The sequence below is a fragment of the Sporobolomyces koalae genome (genome assembly GCF_050403365.1).
Source record: "Sporobolomyces koalae JCM15063 DNA, S_koalae_JCM15063T_v1_ctg3, whole genome shotgun sequence".
NCBI lineage: Eukaryota > Fungi > Basidiomycota > Microbotryomycetes > Sporidiobolales > Sporidiobolaceae > Sporobolomyces > Sporobolomyces koalae.
This window is the reverse complement of record NW_027481768.1, coordinates 489,302-505,319: the sequence shown is the minus strand read 5'-3', so window position 1 is coordinate 505,319 and position 16,018 is coordinate 489,302. Positions and strand designations below refer to the sequence as shown.

The 16,018-nt window shown below is 55.6% G+C and overlaps 8 protein-coding genes across 8 annotated transcripts; 3 read left to right on the top strand and 5 right to left on the bottom strand.

Annotated features, from left to right (window-relative positions):
* Nucleotides 1–360: 360 nt before the first annotated feature.
* Nucleotides 361–2,561, bottom strand: TRM2 (tRNA (uracil(54)-C(5))-methyltransferase; the record flags this gene model as incomplete). Its single annotated transcript, XM_076676207.1, has 5 exons — nucleotides 361–657; nucleotides 728–1,205; nucleotides 1,284–1,681; nucleotides 1,752–2,062; nucleotides 2,126–2,561. 5 exons carry the CDS (start codon nucleotides 2,559–2,561, stop codon nucleotides 361–363), a joined length of 1,920 nt encoding a protein of 639 aa, XP_076536745.1.
* Nucleotides 2,562–3,072: 511 nt separating this feature from the next.
* Nucleotides 3,073–3,695, bottom strand: JCM15063_005103 (uncharacterized protein; the record flags this gene model as incomplete). Its single annotated transcript, XM_076676206.1, has 5 exons — nucleotides 3,073–3,085; nucleotides 3,157–3,180; nucleotides 3,267–3,307; nucleotides 3,375–3,472; nucleotides 3,551–3,695. 5 exons carry the CDS (start codon nucleotides 3,693–3,695, stop codon nucleotides 3,073–3,075), a joined length of 321 nt encoding a protein of 106 aa, XP_076536744.1.
* A 1,229-nt stretch (nucleotides 3,696–4,924) lies between these two features.
* On the top strand, nucleotides 4,925–5,636 carry JCM15063_005102 (uncharacterized protein; the record flags this gene model as incomplete). The annotated part of the gene is made up of 2 exons (XM_076676205.1): nucleotides 4,925–5,084; nucleotides 5,152–5,636. 2 exons carry the CDS (start codon nucleotides 4,925–4,927, stop codon nucleotides 5,634–5,636), a joined length of 645 nt encoding a protein of 214 aa, XP_076536743.1.
* Nucleotides 5,637–5,885: 249 nt separating this feature from the next.
* On the bottom strand, nucleotides 5,886–7,203 carry JCM15063_005101 (heat shock factor family protein; the record flags this gene model as incomplete). The annotated part of the gene is made up of 5 exons (XM_076676204.1): nucleotides 5,886–6,173; nucleotides 6,242–6,343; nucleotides 6,415–6,486; nucleotides 6,547–7,094; nucleotides 7,167–7,203. The coding sequence occupies 5 exons, from the start codon at nucleotides 7,201–7,203 to the stop codon at nucleotides 5,886–5,888; spliced, it is 1,047 nt and encodes a 348-aa protein (XP_076536742.1).
* A 659-nt stretch (nucleotides 7,204–7,862) lies between these two features.
* JCM15063_005100 (uncharacterized protein) lies at nucleotides 7,863–9,408 on the bottom strand (the record flags this gene model as incomplete). Its single annotated transcript, XM_076676203.1, has 2 exons — nucleotides 7,863–8,340; nucleotides 8,417–9,408. The coding sequence occupies 2 exons, from the start codon at nucleotides 9,406–9,408 to the stop codon at nucleotides 7,863–7,865; spliced, it is 1,470 nt and encodes a 489-aa protein (XP_076536741.1).
* Nucleotides 9,409–9,665: 257 nt separating this feature from the next.
* ATG18 (phosphoinositide binding protein ATG18) lies at nucleotides 9,666–11,400 on the top strand (the record flags this gene model as incomplete). Its single annotated transcript, XM_076676202.1, has 6 exons — nucleotides 9,666–9,736; nucleotides 9,798–9,871; nucleotides 9,942–10,217; nucleotides 10,297–10,921; nucleotides 11,004–11,174; nucleotides 11,238–11,400. 6 exons carry the CDS (start codon nucleotides 9,666–9,668, stop codon nucleotides 11,398–11,400), a joined length of 1,380 nt encoding a protein of 459 aa, XP_076536740.1.
* Nucleotides 11,401–11,634: 234 nt separating this feature from the next.
* Nucleotides 11,635–15,493, top strand: UTP21 (rRNA-processing protein UTP21; the record flags this gene model as incomplete). The annotated part of the gene is made up of 12 exons (XM_076676201.1): nucleotides 11,635–11,887; nucleotides 11,962–12,517; nucleotides 12,593–12,825; nucleotides 12,908–13,089; nucleotides 13,163–13,349; nucleotides 13,434–13,642; nucleotides 13,712–13,933; nucleotides 14,000–14,191; nucleotides 14,258–14,445; nucleotides 14,527–14,633; nucleotides 14,722–15,096; nucleotides 15,162–15,493. 12 exons carry the CDS (start codon nucleotides 11,635–11,637, stop codon nucleotides 15,491–15,493), a joined length of 3,036 nt encoding a protein of 1,011 aa, XP_076536739.1.
* A 122-nt stretch (nucleotides 15,494–15,615) lies between these two features.
* On the bottom strand, nucleotides 15,616–15,950 carry JCM15063_005097 (uncharacterized protein; the record flags this gene model as incomplete). The annotated part of the gene is made up of 2 exons (XM_076676200.1): nucleotides 15,616–15,735; nucleotides 15,807–15,950. The coding sequence occupies 2 exons, from the start codon at nucleotides 15,948–15,950 to the stop codon at nucleotides 15,616–15,618; spliced, it is 264 nt and encodes an 87-aa protein (XP_076536738.1).
* Nucleotides 15,951–16,018: the final 68 nt, after the last annotated feature.

Sequence of the window (16,018 nt, the reverse complement as noted above, 5' to 3'; positions counted from 1 at the left end):
GAAACAGGTGCCGCGAAGCGCTTCGTGAAAGCACGGGTTTAAGCTCGCGATTGTCTGATACGACACGTGTAGTTGGCGCCTAGTAGGTCTGAGAGATTCTTCGGGGTTGCCTAGCTGGTGTTGCGGTGAAGTGAGCCGTTCAAACGTTGATCGCGAGTGTAACCATTTTGTGCTTTCGCGATATTTTCTCTCTCTCTCCTGCTACAAGGGTTTGACGGACCATTTTTGTCGTTACTATCAATCGATCTGACGTGATCGATCGATATTTTCGCAGCGCTAAAAATATTGAGATACCCGAGAACACAGCGCACTCCAAGGGCTCGCGCGAGCTGATTCCATCGAGTCCATCTGGGCGCAACTCTACAGTTCTCGTCGCAGGATGGCGACACCCTCAGCGTGATGCGTCTGCGAGAACAGATCCGCAGCGCGTGCACTCTCGATCCAGTACCCCTTCTTGCCCGAGCCCTCCTGCTCGACCTTCTTCGCACTCTCCCTAACCATGTAGCCAATATCGCGAGCTTGAGTGTTGGGGTTGCACGAGACGTAGATAATGGTTGCGGGCGAGAGTTTCAAGAGCTGTTGCAGGAAGAGCTCGTCGCAGCCTTTGCGAGGCGGGTCGATCAAAACCGTCGTTTGGTCTGGCGGGAACGAGATGTCCTGAAGTAGTGTACATGTTTCAAAGTGTAAGAAACGGTCGAGGGAAGCGGGGACAGGTAGAAGAACTTACACCAAAGATCGCCTCGGCTTTGCCATCTCGGAACCCAATCTCGCCTCGTCCAGGTCCCTTGTTGTACTCGGCGTTCTTCTTGGCCCATTTGATACTCGCCTTGTCAATCTCGACTCCTTCGATCCGGTCGAACTGGTCGGCCAGAGAGATCGCAAACAAACCCGAGCCGCAGTAGGCATCGACAAGGTACGTCTTGCTCGCGTCGTCCGATCCCGAAGGCTTGACGCCCACGGCATCCTTGATGTAGTCGAGCAGCGAGGGCAGGATCGAGTTGTTGTTCTGGAAGAACGAACCAGCCTGCTGCTCAAACTCGTTCGGTCCGACCTGTTCTCGCACCGTTGCGTGGTGGTCGGTGATGCAGACATGGTTTTCGGTCGACGGTGCATAGTCGGCAGGCTTTGCTGTTTGTTCGGCAGATCGAGGGGGAAGCGTGTCTCGCAGGAGGAGCGTCGCGCCTCGTTTGTACGCGGCAATGTTGCTGGAAGCGCAAGACGGAAAAGCGCAACTGAATCAGTCACTTGACTTTCGCCGCGAGGATCACGCTGCCAAGACTCACTTCTTGACCTTTTCCCGCTCGCCAACCATGTGGTCATTGATAATCTTGGTCGCGATCACGCATTCTTCGATATCGACGATTCGTTTCCGCCCCTTCTGCTCGAACCCGATCGTGATTTCCCAGTCCTTCTTCGGTCCATCCTCCTCGACTGGTTCCACCGCTGTCTCATCCTTGGCCTTTTCCTTTCTCCGATTCTTCTTGTTGTGCTGATTCGTCGACGAAGGCGGCACTTGGAAGTGCGGCGTGAGTTTCGTCCGGTAACCGTACTCGAGCGGCGAAGACAATGTCGGTCCGATCTCGGGTACGAGGGAAGGGTCGAGTTTCGAAAAGTTGGCAAACGCGCGACGTACGACGTTGCGCTTGAGCTCGAGCTGTTCCTCGTACGCGAGTGGCTGGTACTGTGGCGCAGCCAAGTCTTGCGTCAGTTGATTTGTTCGTGAGGCGTTTGCGAGGGGCGAGAGCACGAACCTGACAACCCGAACACGTTCCAAAGTAGCGACATTGAACTCGGTTACCAAACTTTTCCCGCACTGCTTTCAGTTGGGCCTTGGCCTCATCACTCATAGCCGCGTAGCTCGGCAGCTCCTCCGAGCTCGCAGGGGCGTCTCGTTTCTCGCTGCGTTCGATAATCTCGAGCAGGTCGCCGTGCGACATGTAATATTCTGGCTCGTGTCGGTGTACGTGAATCTTGACGAGCTCGCCAGGCAGGGTAAAGGGTACGCTGACGAGACGAGTCGGCTTGTCGGACCCAGAAGGAGTCAGAACTCCGAGTCCATCGCCTGGGAGATCCCAATCGCGTCAGTGTGGGCCGTTTGCGTGATAAATACCTTTGAAAGGCTCACCGTGCGAGTTGATCGAGACAATCTTGACCTCGACGTCTTTGCCCGTTGCGCCAATTCCCCATTCGAGTTCGGCTGCCTTTCTCCAGTCTTTGCCTTCCTCTCGCTCAAGTTGTTGCAGTTCGTTAACTCGAGCTTGACCGAGCAACTCGATGACATCGAACGCTCCAGCCTCTTCGACTCCACCAGGTTTCGGTGCCTTGACTTTGGACTTCCTGCCTCCCTTTTGATGTTGGTTGTTGTTGTTGGCGGACCTGCCAGCGATTTTCCGGTTCTGTTTCACCGAGAGTGGTGATGCTTCGGTCGCAACCACGGGGGCAGTTTCTTCAGTAGCTAGCTTGACCCGTTTCGAGGCAGGAGATGTCGCTGATGAAGTTGAAGGAACTGCCGGCGCAGGGGAATGAGCCCGTTTGCCTTCGTTGCTGGTGGCTGTAGACATGTATCGTAGGATCGATGGACGATTCGTAAAAGGTGCAGAGCGAAAGGCTCGCAGGAGCATGCAAGATTGAGATGCGCTCGACTGCTTCGCGGAGGTTTTTCGCATGCATGCGCAACGGGAAATTCGCATGGCCTGCGATTGGCTCGATTGCTCAAGAATGCTCTGCAGACTGCCATGACGCGTAGCTGCACGCTTGTGCTTTACTGACGGGCTGGTCTTGCCATGTCTCGGCTGATCAGCCGTGGTCTAATAGTGCAGACCTGAGAGCGAAGAAGCGGTCGAGCAGCGCCAATCGCTCAGAGCATATATGCGCCGGGACAGACTGCCACAGAGGAAACAGGCGGCAAGACTCGCAAAGAGAGCAGCGAGGAGACCAAGTGAAGACAACGATCCCATTCCAAAACAGGTGAAACGGCCCACCCTTCGGTGGCAAGACCCTCCCTCCCATTTTCGAACGTGATTGCAACACTCGTACGACACCCAGTATCCACACAAGGCAAGGACGACGCGCTTAGAATTGAAGACTGTTTAATCGCGAGTGGTGAGAGTCAGTAAATGGCAGTACGTGGGATCAACAGGAACAGTCGGAACGTACGCTTGTCCCTTTTGCTTCTTGTCACTGTAGGGAAGAGACGAGAGGGACGCCAGGACGAAAGGTTAGCATTGAGAGCGAAGCACACGCAAGGTGGACTAGTGTCGACGTACCCTCCAAGTTCGAAGTGCTTGCATCGCTTGAGCGACATTTGCTGAGGCGGCACAAAAACAGAAGAGTCAGTCGTCTCGCGGGATGCGGGAGAGCCGAAAGGGTCGCACCATCTTGTACTTGCAGGCGGTGCACTCGAGACGGAGGACAACCTTCTTGGTGGTCTTGGCCTTCTTGTGGAAGACAGGCTTGGTCTGTCCTCCGTAACCTGGTAGGCGAAGAGCAAGAGCGAGGCATGAGAGGATGGGCCACGACCTGGAACAATCAAAGGGAAGGGACAACTCACCGGACTGCTTTCGGTCGTAACGACGCTTACCCTGAGCGAAGAGGGAAGCCTTTCCGGTCTTGTACTGGGTGACCTTGTGGGGAGTGTGCTTGCGGCACTGCTTGCCCTTGCAGTAGGTTCGGCGGGTCTTGGGAACGTTGACCATCTGTTGCGCAGGCGATTCGCGTCAGTCTTTGCACATGCTTGACCGCGTCTTTCCCGCAATGGTCGAGGTGCAATGCATGCGAGGCGTGCGAATTTGAGAGCGAAGTGTGAGAGGGAGAGAGGGAGAGCTTGGCAGGATGATTTCTGCTGTTGGACCGATTGGAGAGAAGCAGCTGGATCAAAGTATTCACCTTGGTGGAGTCCTACGAGGTGCAGAGGAACGAGACGAGCAGGATCAGCATTCTGCCGAGAATGTTTCTGAGGCCCTCAAACTGCTGTACGAGCTGCGCCGCCCACAGGCCTTGGCCCGGTCACGAAACCCTGTCCCTGTCCATCCTGCACTCGAACATGTTCTGGCAATCTCCCTGTCCGGCCTGCCCAGGAGAGGTTGCGTCGTGATCGACTTTCCCGCCTCGAGCGGAACGAATTCCTCCCTCTCCTGGCATCCCGGCTCCCTCGGCGCTTCCGTGCTCGACGCCGTTCGCGACTGGTCGAACATTCCATGTGAACGAGACCACTGCACGACGAACTGGATGTCGAGGACAGGGAGGTGACAAAGTGGTGAAAAATGGTCGAGCAAAAGTCGAGCCTGGTGTCGACCACTGCGGCCGTCGGTACGGGCGGCGTTGCTAGCGCGGGTGTACGGGCATTGGGCGAGTCGCAGGACTGGTAAGGGCTAGTCAAATCACCTTGGAGAGTCGAGGGCACAAAGATCAAAACCAGGCTGGCGCCCGCTCGCCTGGTTCGCACTCGATTTCTCGCAAAAAAACCGTGCCTATTCCCGCGTTTGTAATCGCGACTTGAGACATTACGTTTGCGCTTCTCCATTCTCAACATCTCTTGCGCCAGCATCGGTCCTCTCGCTTGGCACTCTCTGTGCAGTGTTCAACGTACACACGGATTTCTCTCGCTAGTCTCGAGCCTGATCATCCACCGGAATTATTGCTCTGGAGGCACTGGCAGCTCACATGGGCCAACTCGGCTCGACCCCCACTACCACTTCGATCCGGCATCAAAGCGCGCTTGTGCCGTCAGTCGCAGATGCTCGCACGGTTGCAGCACTTCTCGTCGTCTCGAAGCGTATACCTGTCGAGCTAGCGATCGAGATCCTCCATTTGGCGTGGGTCTGCACGGCTCTCGAAGTCTCCCTCTCGCTCCCCTTCCTTGGCACTTCTCTCCCTGTAGCGGCTGACTCGAGTCATGTGAGACAACAGAGACTATACTCCAACCATGTCGACAGAGTCCAACCGACCCATAGAAGTGCATTCGGGGTGGAGCGGGAACAAGCAATCTATCGCGATTCTCCAAACTCGTCCCATCCCAGCAGTTCCCGATGTTCCCCTCGACTCGATCGAACGGATACGAATCCTGACCGAATCCCACGACCAAGGTGAGAAGGAAAGAGCCGCATCGTCTCGCCTTGAGCTGCGCGTCTGACGCTTTGGTTCCTCTCCCAGGGTTCTCTTCGTCCCTGGAGTACCAAGGTACTCGCGAGGGTTCCTACTCGTGGTTCGAGCTCGCACTCGTACGACCGACAGTACCACCTCCTGAACCTATACCGGATCCCGATCATATGCCCGGATCGTTCGCATCGACCGAATCGAGTCCACCTGCTGCTACCGTTGCTCCTCCTCCTCGTCCTTCCCGTTGTCTGCCCCAGCTCGAAACTATTGCGAGAACTCGACTCTACTCAAACCTTCACGCTCGACGAGAATTCCTTCAACACGAAGTCTCGTTCGAGAAACCTCGTCGAGATGATGGACCATCTGATTCGTCGACGGAGCCCGAACCGGTTGATCCAGAACGCTTGACAGCTGGTCAGGATCTCGTCAAGTTGGCAAGACCTGGAGACAGGTTCGTACTGTATGCGATGGCTCAATACCCGGCATGGTCAAACTACATCAGAAGATGTCGCATAGACGTGTCAATCAGAGCACTGTGACCTCGTGTATTCGAGAGCCTTGGAAGAGCTTTTCTTCAGAAAAAACGAAACATGAGGACAAGCGCTTGTTCAGAATTGCGTAGAGAAAGACTCGGAAACCGTCTAAAGTACCAAAAAAGGAATACACGGAAAAGCGAAAGGTGAACAACAATACAAAGGAGAACAACGCAAGGAAGGAGAACAAGGAGCTATCCCCATAGGCTCGAGATCTTGATACGGGAAGCCCGATAAGGCATTGAGGAGGGAAATCTATTGTGGTTCATCCGACTCTGCTAGGACTTTCGCTTTGGTGGCTCTCGGTTTCTTGCTCCTCGACCTCGGCGTACGTTCCTTCGTGATCGGCTTCAATGTCCCGAGTCGACACCGTGGACCTCCCGGCAGAGATCTGAAGAACGCTGGGTGGTGAAAAGCGGAATGATCCGAGGCTGAGAAGACTTCGTCAGGTGCAGAGTCTCTGAACGCGCCCGATTCCGGAAGCGACGAAGATTCGAGAATCGAGAGAAGCGACACGGTCGAAACGCGCTTGAATCCGTAAATCTGGAGGCAAAATCACGGAAAATTTAGTGGAGAAGACACAATCGCGCAGACTCGAGCCAGAGACTCACGTTGAGTTGGCGAACAAAAGACGCGATCGTCGTGTGTCGAAAATACTTGGCGAGAATCTCAAGTAGGCGTGGCTTCGTGTGCGCAATGAGGATGTGTGTCCCCTGAATAGCAGAAATCGACGAGACTGAGCTTTGGTCGGCCGAAATCGCTTTCCGAGGGATCGCTCACTTACGGATACATCCCAGCGGACCCAGGGTTGATACTCTTGATGTTCAAGAAGGAAACAGAGCTTCGAGATGAATGGCTTGATGCCCGACAAGGAGCATCAGTACCCGCGTCCACGACTTGGGAGAAGCAAGCTTACCGTGACGACTTCGCTCGCACCGTCATCAGAGGTAGGTGACAGAACACTAAGAGGGTATGGCGCAGGCGTGCCCGAGATTGGAATCGGCGTCCGGATCGAGCGCGGGATTTCGCTCGACAGCGAGTCACCAAATTTTGTCTTTTTCGCACGGGGACCAGGTACAAGCTCCTCGATATCCCAGACTCCCTCGTCCAAATCGACACGCTTCAGAGGTGTACTCTGACCTGACGGCAAAGGCACGTATAGAGAGGCGAGGTCGACTTCAGACGGCTGCAACCCAAAGTCTAGGTACCCGTTCCATTCGCGACTCGACGCGAGCGAGGCGGGCGGAAGGGGTGACAGCGGATTGGATGCGAGAGGGAGGCGGATAGGGCTAGGTGCGCGAGATTGCGTAGACGCAATCAGAGGGAGCTTGAGCGAGGGATCGAGCGGACGCAGAGGGTTCGACTCGCTGACTGCCGGTGGAGAACACCCTCCTCCGCAAGTCGGAGACTGAGGCTTCTGGACCTCGATGGTATTGAAGAGTGGACATCCGGAAGTCGTGTAAGCTGAAACCGGCCAAGAACAAACGGGTTGAGCGATCTGACCTCGAGCGCGGCACCTGATATAACCAGACTCACGACAAGGGAAGTTTGGAATTGACGCTGTAGTCGTCATGTTGATATCTCGAGGGTTTCACGAAGCGTTGAGCGGTTCGTGGCGATCACAAGCCGAGTCGCGATGAGAAGCGGGAAAGATTCGAAGACAAGGGAATTCATCGACTGTTGCCCTGTGCGAGCCGGCTCATCTCGCAGGAGGCTACTCGCGATTCGGCAAAGGCGAGCGAGCCTGGTTGGAGCGTCTCGGCAGTACCGACCTTCTCAACGCTCGGTCCCTCCGACCTCGTTCACGGTTCTGTCGTGCCAGTGATTCCAGCGACGAGATGGCGCTAACCCTATTGAGAGCGGGGGAGAGGGGTTAGTGAGCGTGATGGTCTGTACGATCAGACGTGGCGAGTGATCAAGCTCAGTCAATTCGAGACTCGCGAACTCGCTGGCTAATCAGCAGGTCTGGCCAATTCCGGACAGACAGCAACACGGCGAGATATATAAGTCTCCAACGGCCTGCAGAGATCAAACGCGTATCGCGTTTCTCACGACTCGTCAAAGCAGTTTGGCGCGCTCGTGCACAGGAACAGCGCGCGTTATGAACAGGTCTAGCTTACTTTTGGCTTTCCCCAATCACAACTCTACCACGCTATTCATATGAGGTATGCAAAGGAAGGCTGGTATGGGGCTCTAAACAAAGTCTAGCCATATTGATTTTTGACGAAAGCTTCAGTCGCCACTACTGCCGCACGCTTCAATCCATTCCTTCTCACTGATCTTGACCTCGTTCAACACGTTCTCAAACGCGGTCCACGTGCAGATTCCCCCGTTTGTGCCCTCGAGGTGATTCCCTGGTTGTTTGCAACCGGGAATCGACAGCGTTCGACCATTGAAGAGGACCCGAACAAAGTGATTCGATTTTGCTGTCATTTCGCTCGATGGTACCGACGACGTCGAATTGGACGAGTTTTGCGAAGCTTTGTACAGTTCGATACCGAGATGAGAGGTGAATGGAGGCCACCGGTAATCGAACGCTCCGAGCGCGTTCAGGATCCCGCCCACCGAAGTGTCGTGGCACGAGTTGATCGCAACTTTCAAGTTGGCGGTTGCTGGAGAGTCGATTTTTGCCGAGAGATGAGCATGGAGGTCTGAGAACAATCGTCCCATTGCCAGTTTTCGGAATTCCGGGTTCAGGTAGCCGTCGAACCTGGGGCAAGAGGGAGTGTAGTGTCAGCTGGTGTTCGCGATCGAGCAAGTCTCGAGGAATCCCAAATTTTGCTCACCACTCGTGCACGACCCCTTTCTCGAGCGTTTCCAACACTTGACGATCGTCAAAGACGTCGGGTACCCGAATCCCATGCGCCCTGCAAACCATCAACGTGTCGAGAATCCCGTTCGCTCTCGGGCTCGAATCGACTCGGAGCGGTTTGCCGAGCACGGGCTCGAGCTGGTCGTCCAACCGTGCGAGCTCGGGGTTGTACAGTTCAGCGCTGCGTTTGATCGACAGTTGGTCGAGATGTCGCAAGCGCTTGCAGATCGCGTTCGGGTACAGGTTCTCGTCCATCCAGTTGCGGACTCGGAACGGGACGTGTAATCCCGGTTCGCGTTCGCGTTCGCCGTTGTACAAGCCCTCGATGATCTGGTGTAGCGATTCAATCGTGCGAGGCATGTTTGTGCTCCTGAAGGTCACGACCGCGTCGTCGATCGAGCGCGCGTCGAGGGTCGCGGGCAAGAACGACAGCTGGTCGACGTACACGCGACGCAAGAGGTTCCCGAAGCGCAGGGTCGACTGACGGCCGAGATCTGTCAGTTCGCCCCAGTAGCAGTCGGAAGCACCGCCCTGCACGGGATGAACCGATTCGAGGTCTGCACGGGGCACAGCGACGTCCTCGGTGAACCGCTTGACGGCCATTTGCCGTGGGGTCGGTTCGAGCGTCGACGCGTGATGAGAGGTCGTATGCCGAGACGACGACAGGAACGGGTTGCCGGAAGAAGGGGAAGGGCGGATCGTTGAAGGAGTCGGAGCGGGAGGAGCGAGAGACAGTACCGCCGAGGAGAACTGCCGTCCGAGCGAGCATAGTTGAAAAACGGCGGGGATGTCGGCGATCCCGACCATACGCTGTCGTACCGGGGCTCGCTCGCCATGGCGGATGAACCAGTGCGCCTGGACGAGGTTGAGCGACGGCGGAATATCGGATTGCGAGTCGAGCAGGAGATGCGGCGACGGAGGATACCCTCGCTCGTGCGGGTGATGCAGCTGCCCTTCGTAGCTCATTGCGGCGCCGAGTATGCGAGTTCAGGTGAGGACGACAAGGTATAGCGGAACCGATGACGATCCTCCGCCTCGGCTCGTTCTCGTCCCTCTCCAACTACCTCGAAGAGCTCTCGCGCGCCCAGCACCTCGAAGAACACACCGCTGTGCACCTAGCGCGACTTGACCGAATCGCACCAAACGACTTGATTGCGACACCGCCCTCGACGCGCGCTCCTTGCTCCGTTTGAACACCCACCTGCCGCCCACAGAATCCGCGCATGGCAGCAGCGCGAGGAGGGATCAAGTCGGATCCCGATCTGCTCAGCGTCGCGTTCAACCAGGACCAGTCGTCAGTCCTACGCGCTTGGTACTCCAGCGTGGCCCTCGCTGACAGCACTCTCGCTCGCTAGCTGCATCGCAACCGGCACCCGTAAAGGCTACACCATCACCAACTGCGACCCGTTTGGCAAAGTCTATGGCAGGAGTGAGTCTCTCTCTCGCGTCGCGCGCACCTCGACCCGCCGTGCCCCACTCACGCGTCCGTACTCGTCCAGGCGATGGCGCCACCTCGATCGTCGAGATGCTCTTCTGCACGTCCCTCGTCGCCCTCGTCGGGGCAGGCGACCGTCCCTCGTCTAGCACGCGCCGGTTGCAGATCGTCAACACGAAGCGCCAATCAACCATCTGCGAACTGACCTTCCCGACTACCGTGCTCGCCGTCAAGCTCAACCGGAGACGCCTCGTCGTCGTCCTCGAGGACAAGATCTACGTGTACGACATCAGCAACATGAAACTCTTGCACGAAATCGAGACGAGCCCCAATCCGAACGGTAAGGATTCTCAACCGTTCGGACCTCCTCCCCGCGAGACTCGTTCCAGGCTGACGACGACCCTCGCGCGTGCGCGCAGCCATCTGTTCTTTGTCGCCTTCGTCCGAAAACTCGTACCTCGCATACCCATCGCCGCTACCGTCTCCAACAACTCCGTTCTCGGGACCATCGTCTGCCTCGACGTCGAGCGCGTCTCAGGGTTCGAACTTGTCCGCGTCCGGTTCGGGAAACTCGGCGGGAGGTGCCGCAACGGCCTCGATTGGAGACATCCTCGTGTTTGACGCCGTTTCGCTGTCGGTCGTGAACCTGCTCCGGGCGCACAAATCGCCGCTCGCGCACATCTCGATCAACCCGACCGGGACCCTGCTCGCGTCGTCGTCCGAGAAGGGTACGGTTATTCGCGTGTTTGGGTTGCCGAACGGTGACAAACTGCACGAGTTCCGCCGGGGCAGTTACTCGGCCCGGATCGATTCGATCGGGTTCAACCTGAAGAGCACGTTGATGGCGGTCAGTTCCGATACCGAGACGGTCCACATTTTCAAACTCGTCAATGGGGCCGGCACGTCGAACCACTCGATCACGACGGCAAATGCGGGAGGTGCAGCCGGGAACGATTGGGAGAATGGAGAGGACCGATACAGCTCGGAGCGAGGGATGGCTCATGCTGGAGGATATGACCAGATTGTCGAACAGAAACGCAAACAGTCAGTCATTCCTCTCGCTTCGGGTAACCCTGAAGGCAGAAACAAGAACACTGACGGACCTACGAAGCGGATACTCCACCAGGTCGACGGGACTGAGGAAAAAATCATTGTCCTCGTTGACACGGTCAGTGGCAGGAGGAGTGTCGAACTTTCTCCTGCCAGCACAAGTCACGGGCTTGTTTGATCCTCAGCGTGATTTCGCATACCTCAAAGTTCCAGTATCGGGAGTCAAATCGATCGTCGGGATCTCTTCGTGAGTCTCAGGCTTCTCAGTCTCGACAATCAGCACCATGAAGCTAAGCACTAGTGAATATAGCACGAGTCCGCAGATCATGGTCGTCACAAGCGAAGGCCTGTTCTACAGTTACCTGATCGACCTCGAGAAAGGTGGAGAGTGCGTCCTGCAAAAGAGTTACTCGCTGTTGGACGGGATTGACAACAACCCATCGTCATCATCGCCGCAACACCAAGGGTCATAAGGGACGAGGTGAAATCATGGGCAGAGGTCAATTTGCTGCCTTGCCCTTCCCTGCGAGGTTTCATTGTCGAGCTTTGTGTGTGTTTGTAAAACGATAGTCTACAAAAGTGCGGTATGAACGAGAGAAAAAGCGATGAATCGTGTTCCAGCAATATTGCGGAACAAGATGAGAAAAAAGTCCACAAGTTGATCAAAGGCGATACGACTCGGCCAACTTTCTCGTTTCCAACACACGATGGCAGCGCCACCGACCAAACGAGCTCGTACGACACCTCAAGCGGGTACTTCTACCGAACCGCGTCTGCCTCGTGCGCGGGAAGGATTGTTCGCACCGTTCCGATCTCTCGGACATGTCTCGACTTCGACCCCGCTCGTGATCCAATCGAGGGCTTCAAAACATTTGCAGAAACCTGCGTTGACCGTCTTGACGAGTTTGGGCAAGAGTTGGGCCCTCTGGACTGGTGACAACTTGAGGCTGCTCTTTGTTGGCAAGTTCACACATTCTCTCTCTCTTGGAAGTAACTGAATGTACAAGGTCCTGACTCTCGAATCTCTGGTACAGGGCCCGACATGGGCAAGGAGATCTCGAGCTTGATGGTGCACAACGAGAGCGTGTTTGCCGCGAGCGGAAATCTCATCGCGAGGTTCGTCCGAGGCAAACAGATCGGCACCTTTGTCGTCCACCAACAAGCACAATCCGATACCGAGTCAGACTCGGATTCAGGCTCGGAATCGGAATCGGACTCAGAGGCGAGTGATTCGGAATCGGAATCGGATGTCGAATCCGAGACAGATGCAGCAGCAGCGGACGCAGACCTATCCGAGATTGTCCTGTTTGGCAACACTCTCGTCGCTCTCTCGAAGCAGTCGAGGAGAATGTACGTGTGGGACATTCCGGCATACTCGAACCCGGCTTCGAAAGATCCTCTCGACCACGATTCGATGTCCGATCAAGTGGACCAGGATGTTCACGTTCAGCACGAGGTCACTCCGTACGCCGTGATTGACTTTCCGACCGGATTCCACCCGACCAAAGTCGTGCACCCTGCGAGTTATCTCAACAAAGTGGTGGTCGGAAGCAAGCAGGGTGAAATCGCAGTGTGGAACATCAGGACTGGGTCAGTTTTTCCCACCATGCTCTCTCGCACCCACAAACGCTCATGTCCTGACCTCCGAAATGTTACCCTGTACAGATCCTGCATCCACACTTTCTCTCCCTCGGCCGTTATCCCATCTTCGTCCTCGTCAAACGCTGGGCCGGCCGCCATTACCGCCCTCGCACAATCACCCGCGATCGATGTCCTTGGTGTCGGCTTTTCGAACGGAACTTGCGCGTTGTTTGACGTCAGGATGGGAGAATCTCTAGGTCGAGTCAGGCTCGATGGAGATGGAGCCGGCCAAGTTTCGGCCATCTCGTTCAGGAACGGTCAGTCCTTGCTTGTTTACGCTCGCAACCTCGTCTACTGAGAGTCTGACTCGGGTGTAACTGGGGCAAATTCCTTTGACAGACGACCTCGCACAGACTCTTGCAGTCGCTTCAACTTCGGGTCACATCGCCCTGTTTGACTTGAACAACGAGATGAAACTACTACACCTCGTTCGCAATGCCCATGAAGGACCTGTCGGAGGTATCGAATGGGTCGTCGGTCAACCTCTGTTCATGACTTGCGGTTCAGACAATTCAGTCAAGGTATGCAAATCTCGCTCCGCAATCGCGGCAAGATAATGTCCGGCCATGCTTACGATTTCACTTGTGACCACAGCAATGGTTGTTGGACACTCCGACTGCAGCGCCCAGGTTACTCAAACAACGGTCTGGCCATCATGCACCTCCATACTTGGTCAGGTACTACGGAGACGATGGCAAATCGCTCTTGACGGCCGGAAAAGACCACGCCTTGAGGTACACGAGCGTCGTCAGGGACTCGCGAGGATACGAACTGTCACAAGGTAAAACACACACCGCATGCTTCTCGCGTTCTTTCCGTTTGTCTGTCACAGACGTACTAATCCGTTTCACCCGCATGTGGACAGGTTCGATCGCGAGGAAAGCGACTCGCCTCGATGTCAAACCGTCTTCGCTCAAGCTTCCTCTCATCACGAGTCTGGCGTATTCGACTTCGCGATCGAAAGACTGGGACGACGTCGTCACCGTTTCGAACGAAGAGGCAAGGGGCAGGAGCTGGAGTGTCGAGGGCAAACGTGTCGGCAAATTCACGTTCGAAGCGAGCGGCAAAGTCACGGTGCGTTCCTTCCTGCAGCATCGGCGCGAGAGTAGCGATAGCTGAGATGGCAGGGCTCATTCTGAACAGGTTTCCAGCGTGACCGCTTGTGGCAACTTTGGATTGGTCGGCAGCTCGACGGGACAAGTAGTCGCGTACAATATGCAGTCGGGACTCAAGCGCAAAGTGTTCCAGATCCCGATCAACCCGGCGACACCAGCAAACGATGTCCGATCGAAGAATGTGACAGGCATCGCAGTTGATGCCTTGAACCGCGTGGTCGTCGTCAGCACTCTCAAGGGAGTGGTTTACGTGAGTGACAGTCCACATTCCCCGCCCTCTGGTCATGCCAAAGTTTGCTGACTCGAGACCGAGCAGTTCTTTGATTTCCAAACCATGAAACTCCTCTCCACCTTGACGTTGACCGCTTCGGTCACCTCGATCGTCCTCCAACGCGACAATTCGCTGCTCGCAGCAATCTGTGACGATCTCGTCGTCCGCGTGATCGATATTGAGACCAAGAGGGTTGTCCGTGAATTGGCAGGGGCTCGAGGTCAGATCCTTGATCTGGTACGCTGAACCTTTGAACAGGACGAGACGACATCTTGCTCACACCTTGCTCATTTGCTCGCTCAGGCATTCTCTCCGGATTCGAGATGGATCATCACCGCTTCTCAAGATTCGGTCATTCGAACTTTCGATGTTCCGACTGGAAACCTGGTCGACGCATTCCGAACCAAATCCGTCGCGACGAGTCTCTCGTTCTCGCCGACAGGAGATTTCCTTGCGACTACTCATGTCGATAGTGTGGGAGTGTACCTCTGGTACGTAGTTTCTGGCCTCGATCTGGCGTTTTCAGCATCAGAGAGACTTACACGCGGCGTTTGCGCATCTCATTTGCACAGGGCGAATCGAGCCCAGTTTGCCGAAGTGTCACTGTTGACGTTCGTCGAAGAGGAATCTCTCGAAGACGTCGCCCTGCCTACGATCCAAGGCCTCGCAACAGATTCTTGTAAGCCTTGCGTCCTGTTGCCTAGACTCGCTTCGCTCAAGTATGGTCCCACTAAATTATTGCTTCGCGCAACTCGACTCGCCTGCAGCTCTGTCCGCACTCTCGGCGCCCACGAAATGGCAAGACATTCAACCCTACACGACTCCGGATCAGCTCGCTGCCGACCTCCTCACCCTCTCGCTTATGCCCCGATCGAAATGGCAAACCTTGTTGAACCTTGAGACGATCAAGCAGCGCAACAAACCGAAAGAAGCGCCGAAAGCGCCCGAACGCGCTCCCTTCTTCCTTCCGACCCTGCCCGGCACAGACGCTCGATTCGATTTCGGAGTCGGAGATGCTAGTGGCAAGGACAAGGACTCACTCGTCGAAGATGGCAAGAAACGCAAACTCGATTACTCGGTAGGCAACTCGATCGAGACGGACTTTGTCAGGCGGTTGCTTGCTGAAAAAGAAGATGGCACCTGTGAGCTTCTACCCGGTTCAGTCATGTTGGCAGAACGCCCTGACCTGGATTTATGCCCATGTCAGATCAATCGTTCTTCGAGTACCTCAAGGCACTCTCACCCTCTGCACTCGACCTCGAAATTCGCTCGCTCACGACTCTCCCGCATCTCCGCACGTTCCTCCATTCGCTCTGGTCCCGACTTCGATCTCACCGAGACTTTGAAGCGACTCAAACTTTTCTCGCCGTGTTCCTCCGAATCCACGGAGATGTGCTCATCTCGAACCCTGAAGACGGGATTCGTGAGAAACTGTTGGCGATCCAGACCGAGCAGAAGAAGGAAGCGGAACGGTTGATCGATTTGACGCATTACAACTTGGGAACTTTGGCATTCCTGCGTGGAGTTGCTCTCACTTAGAAGAGTAAACGAATAATCATTCCGTCTACTTGCACTCTCTACGCCTTGTTGGCATTCTTGCAATCGAAGCATCGAACATATCATAGCATCGGAATCATACCTTCAAAACAAATTCGTTCAGGCTATCTGTTTCGACTGACAAACGAGTTTGGGTCTGCCAACCCTTGCGTGCCGATTTCGTTCTTCACAGGTGATCCGATCGTGCCGCTATCACGAACGGGCGGAGGAGTCGGCGAACTCATCTGTCAGATCGAGGCACTGAATCAGCTTTCTCCTCCTCTTCTGAGCACGGTCAAAAGAGACGAGGACTTGCCGGTTCTGCGATCGTTCCGGGAGGGTTCGAAGATGCCTGACGAGGATACCCGCCACCTCCGCTCATGACACTCTGAGCATAATCCTGAGCAAAGGTCGGACCGGGCCCGACTTGTTTCTCGATCGAGTGAGGTTGAGCAAACATCGCCGGGTTTCCAAGACCAGGTTCTAGGCGACGTTGAGATCGACGTCGGAGGAGGATCGCAACAATGC